The 26,905-nt window shown below is 42.7% G+C and overlaps 1 protein-coding gene across 1 annotated transcript in view; it reads right to left on the bottom strand.

The window, feature by feature from the left end:
- Positions 1-18,895, bottom strand: part of ZCCHC2 (zinc finger CCHC-type containing 2) — a gene marked incomplete at its 5' end in the record, with an annotated part of 49,234 nt that extends 30,339 nt beyond the window's left edge. The window contains 4 exons of the mRNA XM_082667229.1: positions 480-551; positions 2,831-2,907; positions 5,490-5,601; positions 17,957-18,895. Coding sequence (XP_082523355.1) covers positions 480-551; positions 2,831-2,907; positions 5,490-5,601; positions 17,957-18,895 — 1,200 coding nt within the window. The remainder of the gene's footprint in view (positions 1-479; positions 552-2,830; positions 2,908-5,489; positions 5,602-17,956) is intronic.
- Between the last annotated feature and the right edge of the window lie 8,010 nt (positions 18,896-26,905).

The following is a 26,905-nucleotide window of genomic DNA, read 5'->3' as shown; positions in this document are numbered from 1 at the left end:
TCCCCCCCCTTTTTTTTTTAATGTGGAAAACCATCAATTCCTTATATTGGTAATGTAAGGTAACAAAATCTATGTGTAGAATAACATGACATTTTCTACATCAATGTTCATGAAGAGTTGTAAGCCAGCCTCTATATACACGCTTTAATTTTCCTGGTGTTTGTTTTGGTACTAAGGTTTTTGGATTCTGTATACCAGCAGTCCCCAACCTTTTTGGCACCAAGGACCGGTTTCGTGGAAGACAATTCTTCCATGGACCGGGGCGGGGGGTCGTGGGATGGGATGGTTCAGGCAGTGATGCCAGCGATGGGGCGCAATGGGGAGCGGCAGGGGAAGCTTCGCTCACCGCCACTCACTTCCTGCTGCGCGGCCAGCTCCTAACAGGCCGAGGACCGCTACCTGCCCACTGCCCGGGGGTTGGGGACCCCTGCTGTATATCACATAAAAATCGTTTTAACAAAAAAAATCTATACTTTTACCTTCAGCAGAAATTCCTGTAGTTCTTGGTGGGTTTTTGTTACTGTTGTGACTGAAAGATCAGACCAATTTACCTGATTTAAAAAAAAAAAACACGTTATACAGTTATTTCTTAGGCAGGAACTGACTGGAAAAAAGCCATGTGTAAAACAAATGACCTTACTTTAACTTTATCAAGATTAACAATTAGAAATATAAAAATCTGGTATTGTCATAATTTCTTCAAAACTGTTAAAATTAACTGTATATTGACATTCTACTTTAAAAAATTTTAATAACTCCTTTCAAAGTTCATTGTTTATCAAAACAAGCTGTCTTCTAAAAATGTGACTATACTTTAGTAATTTTTCAGAAAGGGAAATGTCTTACGTTCCTCTTGGTGACATTGTAGGGACTCTAAAATGACACTTCGACAGCACAGATCTATGCCCCAAGAAAAAAGAAAAACTCGATCTCCTGGAACTTTAATTAAATATACATTCTTAAGAGAAATACCAAGTTTACTGCCCGCCCTTCTTTGGTAGTACTGTATTGCATTTTTATGGGGACTTATGGTTTATGAAAAGATTTCATCTTTATCTTAATGCTTTACAATCCTATTAACGTAGATGGGGCAGACATGACTACCTCTGTTTTCAGATGGAGAAACTAAAACTCAAAAAGGCTAACTTACCTAGATTCAACTCTAGGTAAGCAGAAGAGCCAGAACTAAAATCTATTACCCACCTACTTCTTGGATACCTTTAACTCAGTGGACTCGATGGTAACCCACTAATAATTTCTACTTCACAATTATTTGAGCTGAGTGAATACTTGAACTATGCTAATACATAAGCCTTACCAACCAATCATGCCACAGTTAACCAGATACTTAAGAATACATACAAAATTTTATCTAGCAACCCTCAAACAAATATCCTTATTAAGTGACACATCTTTTAAATGATTTTTAATTACTCAAATGTTTGTTGAGCAGCTACTTGTGTCAGACACTGTTCTTATGAAAGGATACAGGAGTGGACAAGACAGTGAAGCCTCTGCTGGCTGAGGTCAGAGTCTAGTGCAGGAGTCAGATTAGAGCCAATGAATGTACAAGGAGTTCCATCAGTGATCAGTGCTCCAAAGAAAACGAGCTGGGCATGCAGCAGGAGCTGGGAGAAGCATGTCAGAGGGGTGCCAAGAAAAGCCTCAGAGTAGGGGCCGTCGAGCCTGTGTGTGACCTGAAGGGACGTCAGCTGTGCCAGGGTCTGGGGGAATATCGTTCCAGAGCCAGAGGACAACGAAGGCCTTAAGGAAGGAATGCGCTTAGAGCTCCAGCAACAAAAGGAGAGCTGGTCTAACTGAATGACGAGAGCAGGGGGGCTTGTGTTAAACGTCACAAAACGTAGGTGAAACATGGAGATAAGGACTTAAAGTTTGAAAACTAAGAATATTTCTCACAGAAGAAGGCAGAAGCCAGAGTCCTGAAACTCCAACTAATGTACTAAGCAAGTCAGATATGGCGAGATGCAGAGGATGAAGATTCCTGCTCTCTATGAGATGACAGCCTTCTGGAAAGAAAAATCATGTAACCCAAATTAAGAATCTGGGAAAGGGATGATGGTGGTACACCTGGGATGAATGAAAAAACATTCTGCTGGAGGATCAGAAATGACTTTGTGAAGCAAGTACAGCTAACGTTGGGCAAGCAACACCTTTGGGTAGGAAGTGAAGTGAGGATGCACAGAAACACAGCGTCCTTCCATGTGGCTTCAAGGCGTGGGCAGTCCCACATCAGAAGAAAGTGCTTGACAGCAAAGCCCGAGCAGGGAGGAAGGAAGATGCCAACACGGAATGCACATCATAGTCAACAGGCAAAAAGGAGCGGCGGGGACTAACAGAGCTGGGCTCTGCAGTTAATCAGAAAGCTGTGTGAAGGACAGAATGACAGCAGAGCAATTAGAGATAAGAAAAGCCAACAAAGGCCAGAAAATAAAAGCCTTGGAGAAAGAAGAGGAGGAGAAAAATACCAGGAAAAGACAATGCCTGTGATCTTGATTTTTAAAAATACTGGTGAATGTTTACTTTCACTTTTTAAAGATATATCTTACACCTTAAATCTAAGGCTCTTATTTCTTTTTAATAAAACTGTCAGAGTAACTTTAATGTGATACGATTTTTAACACTTGGCAAACCATGCAGTATATACTGAAAACAGTACATTCCCTTAATTCAGACAAACACAGACATGGGTATAGCTTCCCTTAAATTGGCAAACCTGCCATTAAGTTGTTCCAAAGATCAATTTTCATTCTTTCCAAAAGATCATTTAACATAGTATGAGATATCTTTTTGGGTGATGAGAGTAGCTTACTTTGAAGGTGTACTCCCAATATTTGTCAGCCCTTTTTCTCTGGACTCCTTTCAACATTATCTTCTCAATGTGTACAGCTGAAAGAAAGAAAACATGCTGACTTGTTCTACAGAGACTAGATACATATTTCAGTTACCCAACCTGACAAAGCCAAACGATTAAGCTATTTATCTTCATCTTTACTACTAGCCTTAATCATGAAATAAAACAAAAAAAACCCAGAAGCACAGCAATGTGCTGTCCATCCATGAAGTAATTTGTTTCTATATCCACTAAGCATGCTGAATGGCTGAAGTCATTTCAAGCACTCTGCTAAGCACCAAAGATAAATAATAAAAGGCGCCTGCAGTGAAGATTATTTTTCTAGATGAAATCTTCAGAACTGTTAATTCAAATTACCACAAATACAGCACTTTAGAGTCATTCAGTTATTTATGCATATTAGGTGTAAACTAGAAAATGTTTTTTGGTTTTTTTAAAATTGGGGGGGGGAAAACCCTTCAAAAGTAATATGAACTGGTAAAAATTTCCTTCCAATTGAGAATTTAAAAATTGGTTTTTTCGAATGTGACCCTTAATATCATATAACAGTAACACAAACATAACATTATAATAAACTATGATGGTTCACTGTAGCAACATTTTTCACAATTTATTATACAGATAAAATAGTGATTATAAATTACATTAATGGCTTAAGAACAATTACTCTGAATTGAACTAGATAAGATGGTCAGCTTACTCGTGAAGTAATAAGCAAAAGTGCAAATCCCCAAACTACTCATTTCATACATCCTTCAGTAAAAGTTATCACCTCAGCAAGTAAATCTCTTTACAAATTGAGAAGAGCCAGTCTACTAAGCATAATATAAGGACTTAAGGGGGGAAAAAAAAAAAGATTGTTGCTCACAGTGTAAGTAGAAGAAATAGTCATGAAGATGATAAAGGTCACAGGGAAGAAGTTAGGAAAGTGACTCAACAGAAGGTCACTGTTGGATTCAGGGGACAGGAGATGGAGAAGAAAAGGGAAGGACTCACTCTGCCTTAAAAGAATAAGTTAAAATAGGCGAAGTAGAATATACAAAGTAACAAAAGTATACAGGAAGAATTAAGATTGCTGTAGATCACAGAAGGTGGGCACTGAGAAAGCAGGAAACGTAAGATTACAGAAATTTGCTGGTAAACAGGTATAATAAACTAAGGAGATACCATTACCAGTATTTTGTGTTAACTTTCCAAATGTATAATGTTTGGTGGCCTGCTTCTGGACCAATTTCCCTTGGTGGGTGAGAAATGTTGAGAATGGGACAAAAGAAAATCTCAGAAGCCAGGTTAGAAGCCTTCAACTGTTCACAACTGCTGCAGTATGATAAAAGCCAAAGTGGGGAAGTGAGAGAGTCTGCTGTTTCCAAAAGCTGTTCTATTAAATCATGTGAAGGATGATGCTATTAAATAAAAACCACCTGAACTAATCAATGTTCCAAAATATGAAGCAGCTTTACTTCTAGGGAAGGGGACCACTGGGGCAGTGTGGGTACGGGAACACGGCTATGGCTTCAGCCTTGATTTCAAGTTATACCTGCTGTGATCTATCAGAATCAAGATGAGGAAAACAAAGGAGTATGTGGTGAGGAATGGCTGATAACGGGAGATCCCCTAACCCTCATAAATTAAAACTGAAAAGCATGGACTGTGTACATTTGTTTACAAATTAAGAATAAAGGAAAAACCATCTATGAGTACGTTACAGTTAATTGTTACCTTTTTGATGTAGTCTTTATGTTTTTTTTTTTAATATCTTTACTTTTTTTAAAAAAAGGACCTTCACGGCAAAACCAAACTCTGCTCTAGGTTACTGGTAGGCTCACTGAGCCTGGCTGAAGCAGTTCATTCATGATTCGAGTAGTTTAATAGTCTTGAATAGAAGTGGTAATTCTGTAAACATTTTCTAAACATTAAACATTCACACCTATTTTTCCTCCGTGAGGAAAAATGCATTACACGAAAGGATTATTACTGGAATTAAAAGGAAGCAAAACGACATCAATTCAAAGCTGTTATAACTGAGTGTGATGCTAACTGTACATCCTTCACCCTTCCAAGACCACCCAGGTGGCAGTCAACATTTGCCATTTCAAATTTCCCTCAATACAGGTTAACGGACTCCCCAGATGTGAGGAGAAGAGAATATCTGAACTCTTTTCTTTTCAGGTGGCAATGTCCTTTCACTCCTCCACCCAGTCCCCCTGAAAACTGCATTACTGCAGGAAGAACGGGCTTGTAAGGAATTTCTTCACTCTCTTGCAGTGAGCTTCTGTAAAATTAATTTCTTCAGTAGACACTGAGCACGTTCTACAGATAAAGCACTAATACTCTGGGAGTACGTTAAGGTCTTTGTCCTCCAGAAGTATGCAATCAGATTTAAGACAAGGGACCACAAGGCAGAACCATGTAAGCATGGGCTGGGACAGGGGCTGCAGAGCCAGAGCCCAGACACAGAGTCAAGGAAGTGGGAGGGCTGGCATTTGAGCTAAACCCAGGACCTGTAGGATTTCTCTACTTCAAAAAGGAGAAAGAGGAGTGAGTTAACCAATGTCAGTAGCGCTCTGCAATCTTTTCGTGTACAGATGTTTTAAAGTTGAGGAAAAACACAGCATACCTTCTCGCTGGGTTCTATGAGGTGCCACAGTAAGTCCATCATGAGGTATCGGGGCTTGCTCCATTAAACTGGCCTCATTACTTTGCATATAATCACCATGAGCAGAGTCATTCTAGAGGAGAAAGAGGGGCACATGTTAATCTATATCAGAGACTAAGAATAGTGAATGCCACAAAAATAAACCAGATTAAAGTCCTACTTTTAATAGCAATAATTTTAATAGCAATTTTTAGAGATAAAATAGGTGATTACACATTAAGAGCAGAAAGGTACAGTGTCAGAGCAGTGGGGAAAGAAGTATCAATATTTATCTTCATTTAATGGCAATATTCTATCCATTATTTACTGTCCCAGTTTCCTGGGACACCTTGCAAACTGCTATTCAGAACTGTCAATGATGTCAATTCTTTACCTAAGTGAACCAGGATCGAAGAAATAAATATAAAAAGATGGTACCCTTTATGCTATTCCCCAGATGTAAGGGTATTTGTATTTTTTATATAATTATGCAATTTTTATTCATTACTTGGTCTTAGTGACAGTCTAACAAGACGCTTTGTTAGCAAAAGTATCATCAATACACAATTCTAAACAAGAATGTGTGTGGACGATGACCTTACTATTAATGTTAAACCATCTAATAGCAACCGGGTGCTCTAAATCTGAATTTGCTCAGCCAATCGCTACCATTAGTGAACTAGAGGTAAGTTTCACCCCAGAACTGCTACTTGGAGTAATGAAGAGCATGCTAATCTTACACACAGCTCTCAGAATTCAAGTATTGTCTTGTATATATTGTTACTCTAACCCACTGGGTAAGCCAAAAATTAAAACAGCTTTATCACAGTTCTTTATCACAACTCACACCTTATCCTCCCCTTTATGTTCAGAATCTCAAAACACTACTCAGACCCAAATTATCTCAGTTACAGGAACCAATTACAATTTTGCAAATCTGCAATAAATAATATACGTTAATTTTTTGAACTGTATAGAGAAATGAAGTAAACAGAAGACCCTAAACTTTCCAAGAATCCTAATTTAAAGACACAGACACAGAGAATGGACTTGAGGACACGGGGAAGCAGAAGGGTAAGCTGGGACGAAGTGAGAGAGTGGCATGGACATATATACACTACCAAATGTAAAACAGATAGCTAGTGGGAAGCAGCCGCATAGCACAGGGAGATCAGCTCGGTGCTTTGTGACAACCTAGAGGGGTGGGATAGGGAGGGTGGGAGGGAGACGCAAGAGGGAGGGGATATGGGGATATATGTATATGTATAGCTGATTCACTTTGTTATACAGCAGAAACTAACACGCCATTGTAAAGCAATTATACTCCAATAAAGAAGTTAAAAAAATATATTTTGTTCTATAGTCTCATCATTCATTCTGGCCTGTCAATGAGTGTGGGTTGCCAGTTGACACCTCTATTTCTAGGAATAAGGCACCATAATAGGTACTCTTGGGAGCAAAGCTTCAGCCTTATAGTATGTCTTGTTCTAGAAACCCAAGGAAATAAAGACTGTCTACACAGAAACACTTAAGAAGGGGAGCACTGACCTCTTAAGTCAACATCCAACTTTCGAATGGCATTCACCAACTTTCAATATTACTGAATAAAAAAAAAGTGGATACAGGAATTCTTCTAACAATAACAAAATCATGTATTTCCTAACCCAAACCATATAATCATTTACTACAAAGTAATACAACCACATTGGCCTAAAATTGCTGTAAATACGTCAAAAATCAGTATAAATAAAGCACTGTAATCCTCTCAAATACTTGTGTAAACTGGAAGTTTAGCTTAATAGGTCAACCATTTTATAGAGAGTATTTTCCACACTGTTCATATGTAGTTCATGAATTAAAAATAACACCTTTAAATATAAATGAATGCAAAATATAAAAGAAACAACAGTTTTCATCAGGGAAATGAGAAGCAAAACTACAATGAAATACCACTTCATACCCATCAGAATGGCTATTATCCAAAAAATGGACAAGTACTGGTGAAGATGTGGAGAAATCGGAGCCCTTGTGCATTGCTGGTGGGAGTGTAAAACAGTGCAGCCACTGTGGAAGACAGTACAGCAGTTCCTCAAAAAAATAAAATTATCATATGATCCAGCAATTCCACTCCTAGGTATATACCCAAAAGAACTGAAAGCAGAGGCTCAAGCAGATAATTAGTACTCCAATGTTCATAGCAGCATTATGAACAATAGCCAAAAGGTGGAAACAATTCAAATGTCCACTGATGAACAGATAAACAAAATGTGGTATATATACAACTGAACATTACTCAGCCTTAAAAAGGAACAAAATTGACACATGGATGAATCTTGAGGGCATTATGCTAAGTGAAATAACCCAGACACAAAAAGACAAATACTGTATGATTCTACTTATATGGGGTACCTTAGAGTAGTCAAATGCATGGAGAAGGTAGAATGGTGGCTACCAGGGGCTTCAGAGAGAGGGGAACGAGGGGTAGCTGCTTAATGGATACAGAGGTTCAGTGCGGGATAAAAGAAAAGTTCTGGAGATGGATGGTGGTGATGGTTGCACAACGGTGTGAACGTACTTACTGCCACTGAACTGTACGCTCAAAAAAGGTTAAAACAGCAAATTTTGTTATTATATTTTACCACAATAAAAAATTAAGGAGAATAATTTTATCATGTTGTCTCCACAAATTTTATATTGAAGCAATTGTGTGAAAGTAGTTTGCTTCACAATCAAAATCACATTTTTAAAGCCTGAAGTTACTTTAAAGAACACAATTTAAAAACCAAGTAAAAAGCCTCCTAGTTTAATAAGATAGGCAGAAAAATGGTATTTGACCAAGGACTGAAGTTCGTCAACCCATGAAATATCTACTAATTAAGTTTTCTGCCCCCTCCCAACACCAAGTCTCAGCATGTACCAAAGCTATAAAATCATTTAGACTAAATTTAGAAACTATAAAATTTTAAATTTTATTAATTTAACAAAAATTTAATGCCTCATGAGCTACAGAGATCAGAATCACGGTGTTTATTGGTCCCAGCGTGAACGGTGGTCAGTTCTGCCGTTTCTCCTCTCCTTGTCACGCGTGCTTTGCTCTGCGTAGAGGAAGGTGCCATAAAATCTGAGAACTACTGGTTCAATGGAATCGTACAGGAAGGAATTATGCCCACTTTTTCTATTAAGTTCAGATTCCCAAGCAAATGCAATATAGATGACATGCCAGAATTGGCATTTTACAAAAAGAATCAGGATCAAGTAGAAAGTGGGAGAATTTTCTCTGCTTGGATTAAGAAGACGAAGTTTAAAAATTCTAAGCCGGCAAAAGAATGCACAGGAACAAAAAGAGCATTGGTATGTGTGTGCCCTTCTCCTTTCTATAACTCATTTGAGTGTGTAAAGCTTTTTCTGACCTACGTCGTGCTCCTGGTTAGCTCAAATCCACATGTCACGTAATATATCTCGTTCATTCTAAAGATTGCTCAGATTTCAATCTTACGCATGTAGAGCCATCACAATTACATACTTGAGATCTCTTAAATGTGGAGAAAGTTTGTGAAATAGTCAAGTGACTGGACAGTCCTAAAAAGATTCTTCTCTGAAAATACATCATTAGAACAAAGATCACACTGGTCTCATTTTACTTTAACAAAGGTCAAACTGTAGGTTTATTTTAGCTCATCTACCAATGTTCTACACATTCCCTCTTGTCCTTTGATGTGGACTGTACATTTTAAAATACCAAGACATTCTTTCTAAGAAAGAAACAAAAAACAAAAGCAGAAAATGAATTTCTTAGTTGTTTTTTTTTTTACTAATTTTACTAACTTCAGAAGTTTTTACACTCATCAAATCAGACTTAGAATTTAACACTAGTTTATATAACAACACCACCTTATTAAGCTTTTGTGGTAGATGAAAGATAGCCAAAAACACTTTTGATACTCCTCCCACTGAAAGGTGGGTCTAATTACCAACCAGTGGATCTGGGCTGACTTTAGAGACCTGACTGACCAGTAGGATGGGATGGAAGGGATGTTCCTGGATGGCTATAGATAGGTCATAAGAAGCCTTGCAGCTGGGCCTCTGGGAACACTTGCTCTTGGAGTCCTGAGCCAGCCTGTGAGGAGTGCAATTCTCCTGAGGCTGCCATGCCAGAGACCATGCAGAGAGAGGAGAGGGGTAGAGATGCCCCCAGTCCCCAGCTGTGTCTCCAGACATCCTGGAGTAGAGACAAGTCGCCCCTGCTGTTAGTTACCTGTCTAAATTCCTGGGCCACAGAATTATGAGAAATAATAATAAAATGGCTGTTGCTTTAAGCCACTAAGTTTTGGGGTAATCTGTTACAGTTCTAGGTTTTAGATTCTATTCTTTAAATAACCAGGATTGTACCTAAAGCATATGCTATTATTTAAGCAAGATTCATAGAAAGTCTTCCTTTGAATGTCAGAAAATGATTCATTATTAGAAACATTACTGAGATGTCAAATTTCATCTCTTTTGGTAGAAGAAGAGGGAAGAAGCTGAGGCGAATTTAAGAATTATTGTCTGTCTCTTTAATTGAGAGGATGTGGTAGAAAAGCAGATATCTGTCTCATCTTTACTCAATGAAACAGTATAACCCAACCCAAAGAAATGCCTTGAATCAATCTATAGCATCTGATAAAAGGCAAGTTCTGGTGTGAGAAGAAACATGGATGGTAAATGTATTAAAGTTATGCCGCAAAGAACAAAACTGACCCAACAGTGCAGAAAGGAGGGAGCAATGAATCAGCAGCTTAGAAACAGTATGCCATTTGGGTTTCTGCTATGGATTTCAGTATGGATTTCTGCTATGATCATGGACTCACTTCCTATGTAATTTACTGTTTAACTAGAAATGTGCGAATAAGGTGATTCAGCAAGACGAGTGTGGTAGAATTCACTATGTTAAAGCATGGGTAAGCGCACTCCAGTTATTGAATGTGGGAGGAAGTGCTAAACTATGTACTGAATCCGTGTATACACTTTGCCATCACAGCCCACAGACCAGACCTGGCTCTGTTAAATTCTTCCTAACATGACATCTCTGAACTGACAGCGGCTACCTGTGTAGAGCAGGAGTGGCCTGGAACTGGGTGCATCAAACAAAGATGGGAGTGGGAAACTTGATTCACTGTAACTTTCTATGTATTCTGGGGAACTCTGAATTTATTACAAATAAAAAACATTAAAATTGTCGATGTCATCGTCTTTTCTAGAGAACTGCTCTTGTAGGATGCACAATTAGGGAAGATCTAGCAGAAGAACACTGATACAAAAGCCTACTGGGGATGAGGGGAGTATAGAATGAAAGAAGTGAGGGCAGCAGTTTTTACCTGGATGTGATGTTTACGAAACTCCCTTTGTGTCTCTGCTCTTTGAACCTCAATGGCGCCATCTGTAGCTGATAGGTGGACTGGTGAAAAAATATAAACTGTATTGGACTAGAAAGGTATAGAATGCAGGGAGTAGTGGTAATGGCTTCTGGCCTAGACCAAAGCTGGGGTGCTCCCCTCTTTAACATCAGCGTCTGTTTCCTTTACCAACCTTCTGCTCTCCTACCACAGAAGGGGAAAGACCTCTTCTTTTACCCTGGAATTAGGAGGCTGAACAAGAGCTGCTACATCCCTGGGCTAGCAGCCCCCAGATTTTTAAATCCCCACTTTGCCAGAATGTTTCTTGGGTGAGTTGAAAAGAACGCACCCATGAGCATGGGTACAAAAGGATCTAACGAGGATGTGTCTCTCCTCCCTAGCCCGTATATGACCGAACTGCCCTCTCCTACACAGCCCCACCCCACAGGAGACACCAAAGGATCTTGGTAGGAGGTGAGCCTGGGCTCAGGAGCCTGACCGCCAAATGGCCCTGCACGGACTTCTAGCTGAAGCACAGCCTTCACCCCCAGTGGAGAAATGTTCCTGGGACCATGTGGAAATTGTAACTTATAAAGCTTATGAAGCATCCTTGACAGAAAGTGACTTATAGGTCGGTAATTATTAGTGTTGGGAAACACTGCATTAGGACTTGTGTTCAATACCAACTGGGAGAACAGGCACCTTCCCCAAACTAACAAAACCACTCAACATCACCCTCTCTGTAAGTGTTTGATCTCTTTCCTGAGGAAGTCTTCTCCAAACACCACAGCACTGTGGCTGACAAACGACCATGCTGTTCCTTCCAGGACCACTAGAGAATTTCAAGCATTTGATACCCAAAACAAAAATCAGTTATACTGAGGGAACATTATGCTTCCTAACGCTCCCAATTTAAACGTTCCTAACAAGAAACATAAAAACCCCACAATTCTTAGATTATAAACTGCTCACTTGAGTGACCAAAGTTTTTAACTTTCAGATCATAAGCAAGGTACTATCTCAATTCCACATCTGGCTCCCACCACCCCTCAAGCAAATCACGGATCAGAGATCAACACTGGGCGACAGTAACTACGATTACCCAAACAATAATACAGTTTGTAAGTTGTGACTTTCTCCATCCTATCAAAACATCACCCATAGGTTTGCACCAATATGCACCCCTACACACAAAAACTTAGTTAATTTAGGGAGTGCTGTACATAACACACGACCTGATTTTGAAAGAATAATTAATAAGCACAACTATTCAGCATTCACTCATTGAAGCTTCAGTTCAAATCTATACTGTTCCATGCTTTCTACCTAAAGGAACAATTCCTTCTATTATTTCCAAAACAACTGTGCCTATACTACATGGCTGCAAGTAACCATAAGGTAGCTGATAATTCACCAACCCCCCCCCCACCAAAAAAAAATCACTTCCTGATGCACTTTGTCTTACAGCAATTAATCATAATGGTATTTTTCAGAGCTATATTTTTGTTTGTTTGTTTTTTTGTTTTTGTTTTTGTGGTATGCGGGCCTCTCACTGTCGTGGCCTCTCCCGTTGCAGAGCACAGCCTCTGGACGCGCAGGCTCAGCGGCCATGGCTCACGGACCCAGCCGCTCCGCGGCACGTGGGATCCTCCCGGACCGGGGCACGAACCCGTGTCCCCTGCATCGGCAGGCGGACTCTCAACCACTGCGTCACCAGGGAAGCCCTCAGAGCTATATTTGAAATATCCTAAGCATACGAAATTTTGACTGAACACTTACAATATATGCAATGTTGACCAAAAAATGAGACGTGATGCCTGAGTCTTTGGGGAACTTATAAAATTGACCTTCCCTCCTGGATTTTAAGTTAAAAATAACTCAAAGTAAAAGAAAAAAAAAAAGAATCATAGGATACGTAGCGAAATTGTAACACAGAATATACACGCTACTGGAATGCAGAGGCAGTGAAGAGTCTTAGGAGAAGATTACCACACGGACAATTCCAGAGAACAACATGCAAGAGGTGATGGCATGAGTCAGCCTTGAATAAAAGAACAGACGTGAGAGGAAGGAGCAGAAGAAAGATTTTGAGTCCAAAGACCTAGTAGAGACCACGTCCCATCAGTCACTGTAAGAAAACATGGTATGATTAAATATTGCTTTAGGAAGATGTATCTGGCAGTGGTATCCAACAGGTAAGAAGTGGGAAGGCTGAAAGCAAGGGAATCAGAGGTAAAAGTCCCAAAACAGAATGGTGTCAGCAAGGATGAGAAAAGGGGGGATCCAGCATATGAGGGGTGGAAAGGATTAAGATTATCAAGCAAATCAGAGTGACTAGGAATATGATGGTACCATTGAGAAAACTGGATGAGTCTGGAAGATCTTTTTTTTTTACAAATCAGTGATGCATTCTTTTCATACATATGAATTTAAAGTGACAGTGAACATTTCAGGGAGACACACAAATTTCCACTTGCTCCCACTGCAACCAGTTTCTTTCATCTGACCTTCAAGGCCCTCTGTAACCCAACCCCTATCACCTCTTCAGGCTTCTGCATTTCTGTTCATCCACTGCAACCAAATTGTGCTATCCACTCTTGGAACCATCAATAGACAGATGGGTTGACCTATCTCACTCGTGTTTACCAAGCATTTTCATGTACGTTATCACGTTCATCTTCACGGCAGTTACATGCAATAAATGGTGATGAGATCCCTATTCAATACTAGGCAGTCTGAAACGTGAAAGGCCAAATAACTTGCAAAAATGACCTCTTCAAAACCTAAACCTGACCTCAAATGATTTCTTGAATGAGCATTAAACAGGCCCAATGAACTAAGACATTTAGAAGGGCATTAAAGCCAAATGTTCCCTGGAGCATAGGAAGAACAGAAGGAAACGGACTACCAAGCACCCAGCAGCTCTGCCACCTGTAACATAAACACCCGATTAGGCATTTCCCTTCTGGAGTGACTGTTTACACAGCCTGGATGAAGGTGGCTTGTGTAACAAAGCGCTCTCTGTGAAGAAAGGGAGTGCTGTGACAACACAGTCCTCCATAATGGAAAACACGGTTGATAAAAGTGAAACTCAGTCTGCTTTGAGGGTAGTTCAGGCTTTTTCTGCTTTTCTTAAAAAAAAAAAAAAAAATTAAGCTTAATATTTCTCAAGAATAACAAAAATATTAAATATGCTTAAACATCAGCCAATTTAATAGCTTCTATAAAAAAAGGCATAAAAATGTTTAATTATCCATGGATTCCAGGCTGCACTCTGAAATAAACGAAAAATTACATAACTTAACAAAACTGCAAAATAGCTTTACATCATCCTAACTAAATGTGAAAAAGATTTAAGCAGATTATGGTTGCACGGGAGTTCATGATAACCCAAATTCAAAATATGTATTTTCTCTATTCCCATCCCCAAATCCAATATGGGGAAAATACATATTTTAATGATTTGTGACCCAGAGAAATGCTTCCTTTGGGCTTATCTGTAGCATACCAGATCTTTACAATGTAAGAATTAACAAAACTGCCCCAAATGTGTCTCATACATCAGCTTAATTACTTAACCTTCCTGAACACCAATCAATTTAGAGGTATGGTAATAGAGAATACAGAAAATACTATTATATATAGACTTCTATTAGGCTAAAAAAAAGAAAAGAAAAGAAAAGAAAACCTACTCCTGAAAACAACTGATGTAACAATCTGGATGGCTGCATCTTAGTGGAAAAGAAAACGCACTGAACGTCATTCTCAAAGAATTTGTGCTCAAGACAATGTGAATTATTTTGCATCATATCCCCTTAATTCAATCACCATAACCTTAAAAATAAGTTATTATTCCCATTTTACAGATCAGAGTGAGGCTCACGGATTTAAGTGTCCTGGTTAATATTACAAAGTAAGTGGCAGAGCTGGAATTTAAGCCTCCAAGTCTAGTGCTATACTAAACATGGCTATCACTCTTCAAGGCTTTGATAGCCTCTACAACACACTTCCTGTCCCCTATCCCATAAAAAAACCCCACAAAAGGTAATTAAAAACAAACGATATATATTACATTAGTTAATTTGCAGAAAAATTAATGGTATATTAACTTACGGTATAAGTGAGATTTTCCCTGAGTTCTCCTTACCTGAGAAAACCACTGCAGAGAAAAATGTAAGTAACTGGAGGAGGATACCCAATAGCTCCCATTTGCTACTAAAATAATCACTGCTTAACTGTGATCTTCTAAAAGCCTCTCCCCAAAGGCATTTATTAAGTGAGCTGTTTGTATTCTTTGCTGCAGCCAAAGCAACCTAAAACTTCCCGTAAGTCATGGCTAGTATACCCTTACTCTAACAGAGAATTAAAAGACGATTAGCTCTACTTCATCCATTTAATATAGCTGATGCTTAAGACACTAGTGAAGAAATACAATTATTCCTAAGCAATGAAGAAGTTACAAGTATGGGTCTGAAAGGTTACTTCCGGGGCCAAAAAAGGCTGCCACAAGAACTCCCCTTTGCCATTCCCAGAGTGCACCATGCAATCCACAGGGTTCTTCGCTGGATCCTTCAACTCCGCCTCGCCCAGCGAAGGCCTAAGGGACACCCCCTTGGAAGCGCGGCCCGTCCTCAGCCCGCTCCCTCGGGGTCGGGCCCAGCGCCAGTCACGTGGGAGGCGCGCGGCCGCCATCTTGCAGGGCGGGCGAGGGGAGGAACCCCGCAGGACCGGCCCCCAGTCGCCGTCCGCCGGTCCGCGGCGGCCCGTGACCGCGCGGCCCTCGGGCGCGAGCCTCGGGCACCTCCCTGCAGACTCGGAGGTGGGCCCTCCCTCCCCCTAGTGCATCGACGGTGCAAGGCCGCGGTACAGCTGGGTTGGACTGCAGTGAACAGGATTGAAATCAATCCGCCCCCATCTGCCGCCTCTAGAGAGCGAGCCTGGGAGCAATAAGATCCGCGGAAATGTCTTCAAGTCCATAACAAGCCACAGCTGAGGGCCTCCGAGTCCACGCCAACAAGCAGAAAGTGTGGGGCAGTAACAATTTAGTGAGACTTAAGTGACTTGTTACGGTAACCCTAAACAACTACTGGAGAAAAAAAGTTCATCACAACACCAACGTCTAGAAATAGCTTTCAGTGTCACCTGTAGTGTGTGTATCCCCTATTATTTATTCCCCCACTTCTACTGATAGCCACAGCACAAGGCACTGCCTGAGAAGTAATGATGTGCTGAAATTAATGGCAGGATGCCCAGCCTCACTCTGTCCACTCTTCCCAGCACTCACTGGTTGCCAGAAAAGGCCACACACTGCAGTCACGATAAAAATTTCATTACTGTGGTTTTCGTGCTTCTCTCTCCTTGTCTAGTCACCTTCCAACACATTATAAGCAAATTTTAAAGGCAAAAAAAAAAAAAAAGGCTCAGCTTTAAAACCAGAAATCGGTTACCCTTGTTGGAATGATACGAATGGAATATAAACTGCTCCACTGTGGGACATTTTGATTATATCTACACTCTAAGGTTATCTCTACAATATATACTATTACAAGAAAACAATTTTTTTAAAGATATATAAGTACTGCTTCTGAGTTCAGACTTGCTTCTCTAAATTTAATGACGGGTGCAGGATTTTTTTGGAATTATTTTAGTGAGTAGGCTGAAGAGTGGTAAGGGCTTATACCATCAGTATACACAGTTGCATGCTAATAGTAGACATTGGAAAATATTTCAAGCTCACCAAGAAAATTCTGGATACTAGCGTTACTACATCTGAGTTTGATAAAGTATGTCCTAAAATGTGAGTTAGTCACTTCACAGAAGCCTCGTTATAAAAAGGAGGGGTTCAGCCTAGATTATCCCTAAATCCCTTCCAGCCCCCAAATTCCTTTCATTCTATGGGTGCTGGGTCCACACAGCCATTAGAGAAATACAATGCCCAGTTTAAATTCCAAGGTATTGAACGTCAGCAGATATATAAGTTTAATTAACTTTCAAGCAAGGAGTGAAAAAACTCCCCCTTTCCATCCTGGAGATCACCTGAGTTAACACGGCATCCAAATAAATACTTTTTAAATAGTTGTGAAGCACGAAAATAAACTTACTGTACAGGTTTTACTCTAAATAAAAGCTACTACTCCATAAGATTGTGACGCTCAAGGACTTTCTATTGGGCCTAGATTATTATTAAATTGCTTTCGTGGCCAAATAAATTAATTTTCTTTAATGTTTGCGACAAATGACTTATCTTAATTCTCGTCTTCTACACTTTGGTGTTTAATAACTTTTTAGAAAACACTTATGCCTCAGTAAAGGACCAACAAACATCCCCGTACTCAACTGTGTAAGCACGGCTCAAACCCGTTAGAAACTAGGACACGCCAGAGGCAAAGAGCATAACCAACCGCCCCAGGAGGGGTTTCTTTACCCAGACAACCAGCGCTACGACTTATCTAATTTGAGTCATTTCGCGGGTCTCCACATCTGACGTTTTTCTGGGAACATCAAGTTCCCTGAGCAGGAGCCAAAGACCCTACGACTCCCTCTAACTCAGGCATACACTGAGCAAAAAGAGCCCCTCTGTATCAAAGACAGGGCCACACGCCGGGAGCGCACCTTTAGGACGCCTCACCGAGGGGCAAGGCAGAGCTTTACAACGTGTGAGCAGAGCGCCAGGAGGCAGGAAAGGGAAAGCTCAGCCCAGGGCTGACTGCGGCCAACACACAGGCTCCCCTAGCGCTTCGCCTTTCCCAGCACGTCGAGATGCTCAAAGCCAGAAAGGTCCCGAGACCCTTCATCCGAGAGGGGGACGGGGCTGAGCGCTCCATGTTTTCCGTGGCAACTCCGGCACGGAAGAGACTTCTAGAGCATTCTGTTATGGCGGGTACCCGTGTGTGTAGGGGCGGGGGGGTGGGGAGTGCAACTGAGCGGCCCAGCAAAACGCAGATTAGTGCTCTGGGGCTGGGAGCCTGGCCTGGGGATGCCGAGCCACCTGCGCCGGGGTGAGGCTCGGTCAAGGGGCGTCCGAAAAGCAGGCGGGGGAGGCCGCCCCGCGGGCGTAGGGAGGCTGGCGCGCCTTACCTGGGCCCTGGGGCCGGCAAAGTTACACAGCTCCGCCTCCCCGTCTTCGGGGCTCCCGCGGAGCGCGGTGCGGAGCCTCTCCAGGTGCTCCCTCAGGGTGACCCGCTGGTGGAAGGAGAACGCCGGGTGCAGCGAGGCCATGGTGAAGAGCAGCAGCAGTTCCTCCTGGGCCCTGAAGCCCAGCCCGCCGCAGGGCTGGGGCTCGGCGCCGCCGCCTTCCGGGCCGGAGCCGTCCTTCTCGGCGTCCTCCTCGTTGTCGCCGTCCTCGCCGGGCTCGTCCTCCGCGCCGCCCCGCAAGCCGTCGCCCCGGGCCGCGCGCAGGCTCTTAAGCACCGAGTCCACCTGGGGCAGGAGGCGGTGCAGGCGGCCGGCGGCCTCACGGTTCTCGGAACCCAGCAGCGCCAGGTAGACGATGAGGCGCGAGCGCACTGCGGGCTCTCGGAAGTCGGCCAGCGGCCCCGGGTCCGAGAGACCGTTGGCCTTGGCCTCCGAGTCGCGCAGGTAGTGGTAGTCCTTGCGTGCCAGGTCCTCCAGGCACGAGCCGAGGAAGCGCAGCTCCAGCGGGTTGCACAGGTCCAGCAGCCCGCACATGAACTCCAGGCGCTGCGCCGAGCCCAGCACCAGCCCGAACCACTCATACACCCGCTCCTGCTCGCGCAGCGCCGCCGTGGGCCCGCCGCCGCCGCTCGGCATGCCCGCCCCCGCCGCCGATCCGCCAGCAACAGGCTGCCCGAGCCCCCCGGGTGGCGGCGGCGGCGGCGGCGGCAGCGGGGGGCCCCGCGGCGGGCCCGAAAGCGGCGGCGGCGGCGGGGGTCGGCAGTCGCGGCGGCGACGCGGCGGCGCCTTAGCGCCTGGCCGCGCGTCCGCCTCAGGCTCCTCCGCCTCGGGCGGCGGCTCCGCGGGGTGCGACGGCTTCAGCGGCAGCTTCATCCTCAGCATCCTCGGCTAAGGCGGCGCGGACATGCGAGCGGGGGCGGGAGGGAGGGGCCAGGAGGAGGGGCGGGGGCCGAGGCGGCGGCGCGGCCGTCAGGAGCGGGTCCCCTCCATGCCGCCGAGGGCGGGCCGGGGGCGGGTCTCGGCCGGCAAGGGGGGCGGTGGCCAGCCGGCGGGGTCGCTGGCGTAGTCTTCCCGGGCCAGAGGCGGGGCGTGCCCGCAGTGGCTCCTCCCCCTGGGCTCCGCGCCGGCTCTAGGAGCCCGGGTGCGGGTGGGAGCGAGCAAGCGAGCGAGCTTGTCCTCCTTCTGCCTCCCTCTCCCGTCGTCCGCACTGGGCTGTGGCGGCGGTACCTGAGCGGTTCCCTCGCGAACTGGTGCGGACCGATCGGCTGGGAGAAGAGGAGGAGCGGCTAGTCGGGGCGGAGACGCTTGCGGGCTCCACTCAGGCACTTCAGCCAATCAGCAGCCCGAACCAATGGTTGCGTAGATCTCCCCGCCCCCGAGGCCCGCCTCTCTCCGAGAAGCCACGCCCAACTGGCCTTTAGGCGCCTTCCCTCTGGACGGCTTCCGCGCGGTCCTAATGTCTGGTGGTTGCTGCGGGTCGGGGGGAGGGCGCTGTGGGACCGTGGGTGGTGGCTAGATGGGCAGGAGCGCGGCGAGGAGGGTGCAAGCCCCACGTGTGAGGAGGGAGGTGGGGAATTGCACCTTTTCCAGGGGCCCGAGCACGGCTTGTGACTACCGACTCTGCCCTACCTCCTCACGGGGGCCGCCGCCCCAGAGTGCCGCCGGGTTCCCTTCGCGGCCGCGCGGTACGCGTCCCAGGAACCGGGCTTCCTCCGGAGGGAGCGCGCTAACCCGCACTTCTTCGGTTCACAGCCCGGCCGACTGTCTGGAAGTCAGCGACAGGACAGTTCCCACCGCAGCTTTACCGGGATCTCTGTGTCGGCTCTCCGGATTGCGGATCGGGGAACAGGGTGGGGAAGCTGGGCTGCGGCTGTGGGTTGGGGGGCCAGGACACCTCGATCCCGGGCGAGCGCTCACCCGGGGCGCGGGCGGCACGGGTCGACGCTGGGGGCGCAGGGGCGACCCGACCCACGGGAGTTCCACGGCCTCTGGACCGAGGCGGGACGCTCTGGTGTGGACGCCTCTGGCCTAACAGTTGCCTCTGGTCTGTAACGCTCTTTGGAAATTATTTCCACGACAGTTAGCAAAAGCCCTCCAAAGCCCCCATCTTTGGGGGATTATTTTATTTTCTACAAAACGTAATATTTTGAATTCCCATGCCGGGAACAGGCTTTCAGCTTTTTTTTTTTAAGTTTTCATTTTTAAGGTTTAAAGACCTCCAAAATCTCTTCCCTCTCTGTTTGCTTTTTTTTTTAAATTTATTTACTTTTGTTTGTGTTGGGTCTTCGTTTCTGTGCGAGGGCTTTCTCTAGTTGCGGCAAGTGCGGGCCACTCTTCATCGCGGTGCGCGGGCCTCTCACTATCGCGGCCTCTCTTGTTGCGGAGCACAGGCTCCAAACGCGCAGGCTCAGTAATTGTGGCTCACGGGCCTAGTTGCTCCGCGGCACGTGGGACCCTCCCAGACCAGGGCTCGAACCCGTGTCCCCTGCCTTGGCAGGCAGAGTCTCAACCACTGCGCCACTAGGGAAGCCCCTGTTTGTTGCTTTTTAAAAACCAATGGAGCCTAAGTTTTTACGGTCCCACTGGATCTTTTGAGGGTTAACTTTAAAAAGGTGGGTTTTAAAAAAAATCCTTAATGTTTTAAATTAGGAAGTCCTATTATAGCTATATTGTGGCAGTATGTAAAAAAAGAATCACTTTTTACGAAAGTCTTTCTGAAACTATTTGGACATCTGTTGGGAGAGCATATGCTGAGCCCTCTTTACCCCACAGCTTTATGCCCTAAGAAGCTAATTTATAATTCAGTAAAAGGCTGAACTAAAGCCTAAATCAGTTTCAGTGATAAAATAGGGAGACAACTGTTTTCAACATACTTGAGATTAGTAAAATATATGAAAGCCATTCTTTCCTGTAATTTGCTATTTCCTTGTGTTCTTTTGGTGTGATGTAGAAATCATTACAATCAGGAGAAAACTTTACAAGGACTTTTATTATTACAGTCCTTGCCCCTGTTTGCTGTCAACCTCACCTGCCCTGGAATCTTCTATCCTATCTCATCTGTTCCCACATTTCTGAAGCTTAGGGTGAAATACTTTAGGCAACCAATAATAATCTTGCTAGATACTCACAGGTCCACAGTGAGTCACCCTGTCTAGATGAGGATCGAGGTGATCCAGGCATATGGTCTTCACCTCTTCCTTGGCAACAAGAAGCCATTTGGTATGAACTCCCCACAATACTTGATCCATAAATTTTGGGTCTGAATTCAGATTTGTAATCAATGATGATTACTTTTGTCCTTCTATCTTTCATCCATATTAGAAAATGCAGTGATCAAAGTGATCAAATCACATACATGACACACAGTGATTTAATGATTCTGGTCATCATCCATCAGCTGGATAATTTGCTATTTATGCCCCAGTACATGGTTTCAGAGGTCCCTCTCCATACCGCTACTCATTAGACCAGGCCTCTGTTTTTTTCCACCCCACCCTAAGTGAGAGAGAGAGAACACCTTCAGTTAAGACTAATGTACTACAACAGGGAGGGGCCCAGATGGAAATCCCAAGATGAGGTGTAGGCGTGTTTATTGGAAAAAACTATCCAGATGATTCTAATAAGACATCCTAGCAAGGTATTCCTCCCACCGGACCTACCTATTGGGAACACCTGCTCTAGATTCCCTGGTATTTTATATATTTTCTATATAATCATTCAGATGGGCCAAATAGTATTGCTGTGGTAATGGTGTGTGTGTGTTTGTATCCAGATCTTTCAGAGGAATATATCCTGTAAAAGACATCTTTTAAGGACACAAAGTGCTATTGTGTCTTGTCCCTAGATGATACTTATGCATATTCAATATACTTTGTTTTATTTGCCTCTTTAACAATGAAAGATGGTATACCCAGAAGACTGGTTTCAAGTTAAGATTATACTTTGGATTAAGAACCAGCCAGTGTTTGAAGATTGAGGAGACTTTGTAAGCCTTTTGCAGTTGGGTTACTGCAAGAAATTTCACTGAAACCACAATTAATTGGATGGTTCAAGGCAGACTGGTAATGACATCTACTCCATATAAAGGATGCTAGATACAGCCACGTCTACCTCAGATGATATCCTGCAACAGCTAACCTGATCCGTACCAAGAATTTGTTCTCTTAGTCTTTGTGAATGTTGACCTATCTGCCCCCTTCCCCATTATACCTCCCTGTTTCCTCCATTACAATATAAATATCTTAACATCAACGACCATGTTTTATTCACTTTTATATTTTCACATCTGGAACACAGTAGCTGTTACTAAATGTTTGTTAAATAATGAATGAATAACGCTCCAGGGACCAAAAGTAACTGCTAACAGCTCCTGGGATCACCTGAACCCTTTTCACCTCTAGCAGGGAAGAGAAAACATCGGCTCCCAACCTTGCCAGGCTAGTTCTGAGATTTATTCTAACTGAATTGGCTTCGGTTACATGCCTGTTCCTGATCAATCCTGGAGCCAGAGAAGTGGAGGCAGCTTCTTCAGAACTGTGTGGATCCCCCAAAAGAAATCCAGGGCTTTTGGAAGGAAGGGAAACATGGATGCTGGGGAAGCACCCAACATGTGTCCAGTGTCATTGTACTTACAATCTATAGTTTTGATCACTTAAGTTGTCATGGGTTTAAGGTACCTCAAGAACAATTTTTTGTTTAGTTAGGTCACATATTTTCCTTTTGTTACATCATATTTATTTTAAGAGATTAAATATTAAATTGTCTTTAGAGATTACAGTTAAAAATCTGGTCTAAAGGTCTTGCAAACAACACAGGTAAATTATTCATTGACGTACAACTTAAGGGAAAAAATATTGCGTATTTAAAATTAAAAGGATAAGTTTTTGTAAGGTTTACAAAAACACCCAATATGACAGATTTGAGATAAAAAGAAATCCTCAGTGTTTATGCTGTGGCAGTATTCTCATTGATCAGCTGGCAGTCCATGCCCAATACTGGTATATGGCACCTTTTCTGGAAGGCTACCATTGGGTAAAATTCGGAGTCTCCCTGGAGTTATGGTTCCACTTGTCAGAAAGTTTCTTAGGGACTTAGATTGACCAGGCTGCCTGAGTATTCCCACTTATAAATCAAAACTTTTAGAGAAACCCTGAAATCCACCAATCTTTGAGCCCTGTGCAGAAATAAACTTGATTCTGAAGTGGTTTGGTTTGCAAAATCCTCAGGCTTCTGATTTGTGTTAGAAATTAAGGAGCTGGATGACCTTAGGCACTTGTGTGGTTCTTTGGTAGCTTTGCAAATAGACCTTGTACCCAATCGCTCAAAAAGGCAAGGGCTGTCTCTCCCCCACCACCACCCCCCGCCAAAAAAAATCACACGGCCTTCTAGGGACCTGTGGAAAGGTAGAATTGAAGTTCTGGAAGGCTGACTTGCTAGATAGAAAAATAACCTCTGCTCCAGCAGCATCTCTGAAATAGAATTTGCTGAATTCATGTACTTCTTTAAACATATGGTAACATCATATTATTGGTGAGCTGTTGATTGTCAACCCACCTTAAACCCACCATCTCTTACCCTTTCATCTTCATAAAAGAAGCCTCATTTTTTTTTTCAAGTATCCAGGCTTCTCCCAAAGACCCTGTGTGGCTTGGGGGATACCTTTGCCAGCTCCGTGGATTGAGCAGTAACCCAATCAGGAAAGCCCATACTTCTCTCCAATTGGTTCAGAAACCCAGAATGACTGGGATATATCAAATGGACATACGAGCCAAGAAACTCTATAAAATTGGTACGTGAAGGGGCTCCCGCTGGCCAAATCTAGCAGAATTTGAATATCAAAAAGAATAAGATGGAGCCAGTGAATAAAAAAGAATCCAAGTTCATAGGGATTCTCAAAGAAAAAGGGCTGGAGAAGGGTGCATGGAAAGCGCTTCTTTATAGAAGAATGCGAGCTGAAAATTTTAGAAGGAAAGTATCATTTTGCAACCACCAAATGCAATAATTGATCCAGGCATTTTCACCACTGGGTGCAAAGTTGTTGGGAAGCAAAACATTCACAGGTCCTCAAAATAACACCTCACTTAGTTAAAAGGGAGGGATGGTACTTTTACATTAATAAATCTGATGGATACCACCTTAACCATGTGGTCGCGATTAGCATCACCAATAATGAGACAGTCTAACATTCCTCCTCCTGTCATGGATGTCATTGGAAGCACACACTATTTGCAGTATTCTTGCCAAAATGTCTACACTGAATCTAGTCATGGGGAAAGAGACAAAATCTGGATTGGGGACATTATACGAGACGCAGGCCTGAATCAACCAAAATATCAATCTCATAAAAGCAAACACAGGCAGGGGACTGTTGTAGCTTAAAGAAAACTAAAGAGACATGACAACCAAATGCAATTCATGATCTATGATTGGATCCTGGGTTTAAAAAACTCTAAAAGACATTTTGGGAATAATTAGGTAAATTTGAATATGGACTTCTTATTTGATATGGTTACTGTATCAATGCTAACTTTCTTGGGTGAGAATGACATCATGATTGTATAGAAAAATGTTTTCAGTTGGTTCATGCCAAAGTACTGAAAGTTGAAATGTCATGATATCTACAATTTTATCTTTTATTATATAGAGAGAAATAAAGCAAATGTGACAAAATATTAACAGTAGACAAATCTAGATGAAGGGTATATGCGTGAACATTGTACAATTTCACCTTTCTTTAGGTGCGATTTTTTTTTTTTCAAAATAAAGTGGGAAAAAATGGCGATTGCAAATACACATCCACAGGATGAGTAAAAAAATAAAATTTGTTAATTTAGGAATGGAGTTGAGCACATTTAAAGTCGCTTTTTAAAAACTATTTATTTATTTATTTGGCTGTGCCAGGTCTTAGTTGTAACACACAGGATCTTCATTGCTGCATGCGGGATCTTTTAGCTGTGGCACGCGGGATCTAGTTCCCTGACCAGGGATTGAACCGGGGCCCCCTGCATTGGGAGCTCGGAGTCTTAACCACTGCACCAGCAGGGAAGTCCCTAAAGTTGCTTAATTAACTGGTTTTGTCAATGGGACAAAACATTAATCAAAGTCCCCTTAAAACTATATATAAAATAGAATAATAAGATTTGTAAAAGGAACACAAGCCTAATGGAGAATGGGTTTTCTGAATTTGTTACCTCAATATATTGACCTTTCAAGATATTAGAGAGTAAAGCTGGTTAGAATCAACTTGAAATGGCTTGCAGAGTTATAAGGTGTCCCAAGAGTCAGTTTGTCAATGCATTCTGAAGGAAACCTGGGCCACAGCCAAATGCAAGCAAGGTCATCCTCAGACGGAAATGTTCCTAAAGAAGAGTGCAAAATCAGACTTCCCTGGTGGTGCAGTGGTTAAGAATCCACCTGCCAATTAATCTTCGTAACATTCTATAAAATGGTATATGCCATTTTATAGATGAGAAAAGCGAGACTAAAAGGTTAAGCTATTTTCCCAAGGTCTCATGCTAGAAGGTGACTGATACGTTTCAAACCCTGATTGGCCACCCTACACTGTTTTCAACCATTATACCATCTAGATAATGAATAATTTACCACGTGTTTCCTGACTATAAAAGCCACACACAGTCACTATTAAAATTTTGATTAATAAAAAAAATTTGATTAAAATTAAAATTTTTAAGTAAGCCATAATTCCACTGCCTAGAGGTAACTTATACAATTTATTTCCAATATTTTCCTGTGATTGTATGTGTTTGAGTATGCACACATATATGTGTGTATATTTGTGCAGGGTATATATATTATACACTGTAGTTTTGTGGGTGCTACATTTTTAACTTAAGACTATGTTGATTTCTTAATTTTAATTTTGGATTGTTTATTGCTAGTATATGGAAATACAATTGATTTTTGTATGTTGATCTTGCAGTTTGCACCTTGCTGACTTGTTCATTCTACTAGTTGTGTGAGTGTTTGTGTATGTGTGTGTTTTAAGATTTTTTACGTACAGGATCATGAGTCTGAATAAAGACAAGTTTTACTTTTCCTTTCTGATCAGTATGCCTTTTTTTTCTTCCCTGTCTGCACTGGCTAGAATTTCTAGCACAATGTTGAATAGAAGTGGTGAGAGTAGACATCCTTACCTTATTCTCAACTTAGTGGGGAAAAAATTCAGACTTTCATTGCTGAGTATGATGTTAGTTGTACATTTTTCATAAATGCCCTTTAATAGACTGCAGAGGTCCCTTTCTAGTCCTAGTTTGCTGAGAGTTTTTATCATAAATAGGTTTTGTCCTATACTTTTTCTGGGTCTTTTGAGGTGATAATGTGGTGTATGCACTTTATTCTATTATATGGTATATTATATTAAATGATATTTAGATGTTGAACCAACCTTACACTCCTGGGATAAATCCCACTTGGTCATAATGTATCATTCTTTTTATATGTTACTGGATGCTGGCCTGCTCTGGCAGCTGTCTCTCATCACTTACTCTGCCTCTTCATGAAGCTGAGGAAAGGGGTGGCTGGGAGCAGCCCCAGGCTAAAATGCCACCAACTTCCACTGATCTCACTGAAGTTCAATAGTTGTCTCAGATAAATTCTTCTCAACTTTTTGTATTTACAGAGTACTGAGATGGTTGTTTTTGATAATTTTGTCCAATTTTATTGTTGCTGTTTGGGGAAAAGATTTGCTGTGCTTCTCCCTCAGTCATTTGGGTAATCCTGCCCCTGCCTTACCCCCTGCCCCCCCAGTTCTTTCTATAGGGATACAATACACATCCCTAACTTTTCATTCCACTTTATTTAATGTTTCTACTTCATACAAAATGTAGAAACCTTGTTATATATAGGTTGATTTACTACTGCTTAGGTTCCTAT

The sequence above is a fragment of the Grampus griseus genome (assembly GCF_964374135.1).
Source record: "Grampus griseus genome assembly, chromosome: 12".
Lineage (NCBI taxonomy): Eukaryota > Metazoa > Chordata > Mammalia > Artiodactyla > Delphinidae > Grampus > Grampus griseus.
Note: the sequence above shows the minus strand (reverse complement) of the source record. Positions and strands in the feature narration are given on the sequence as shown.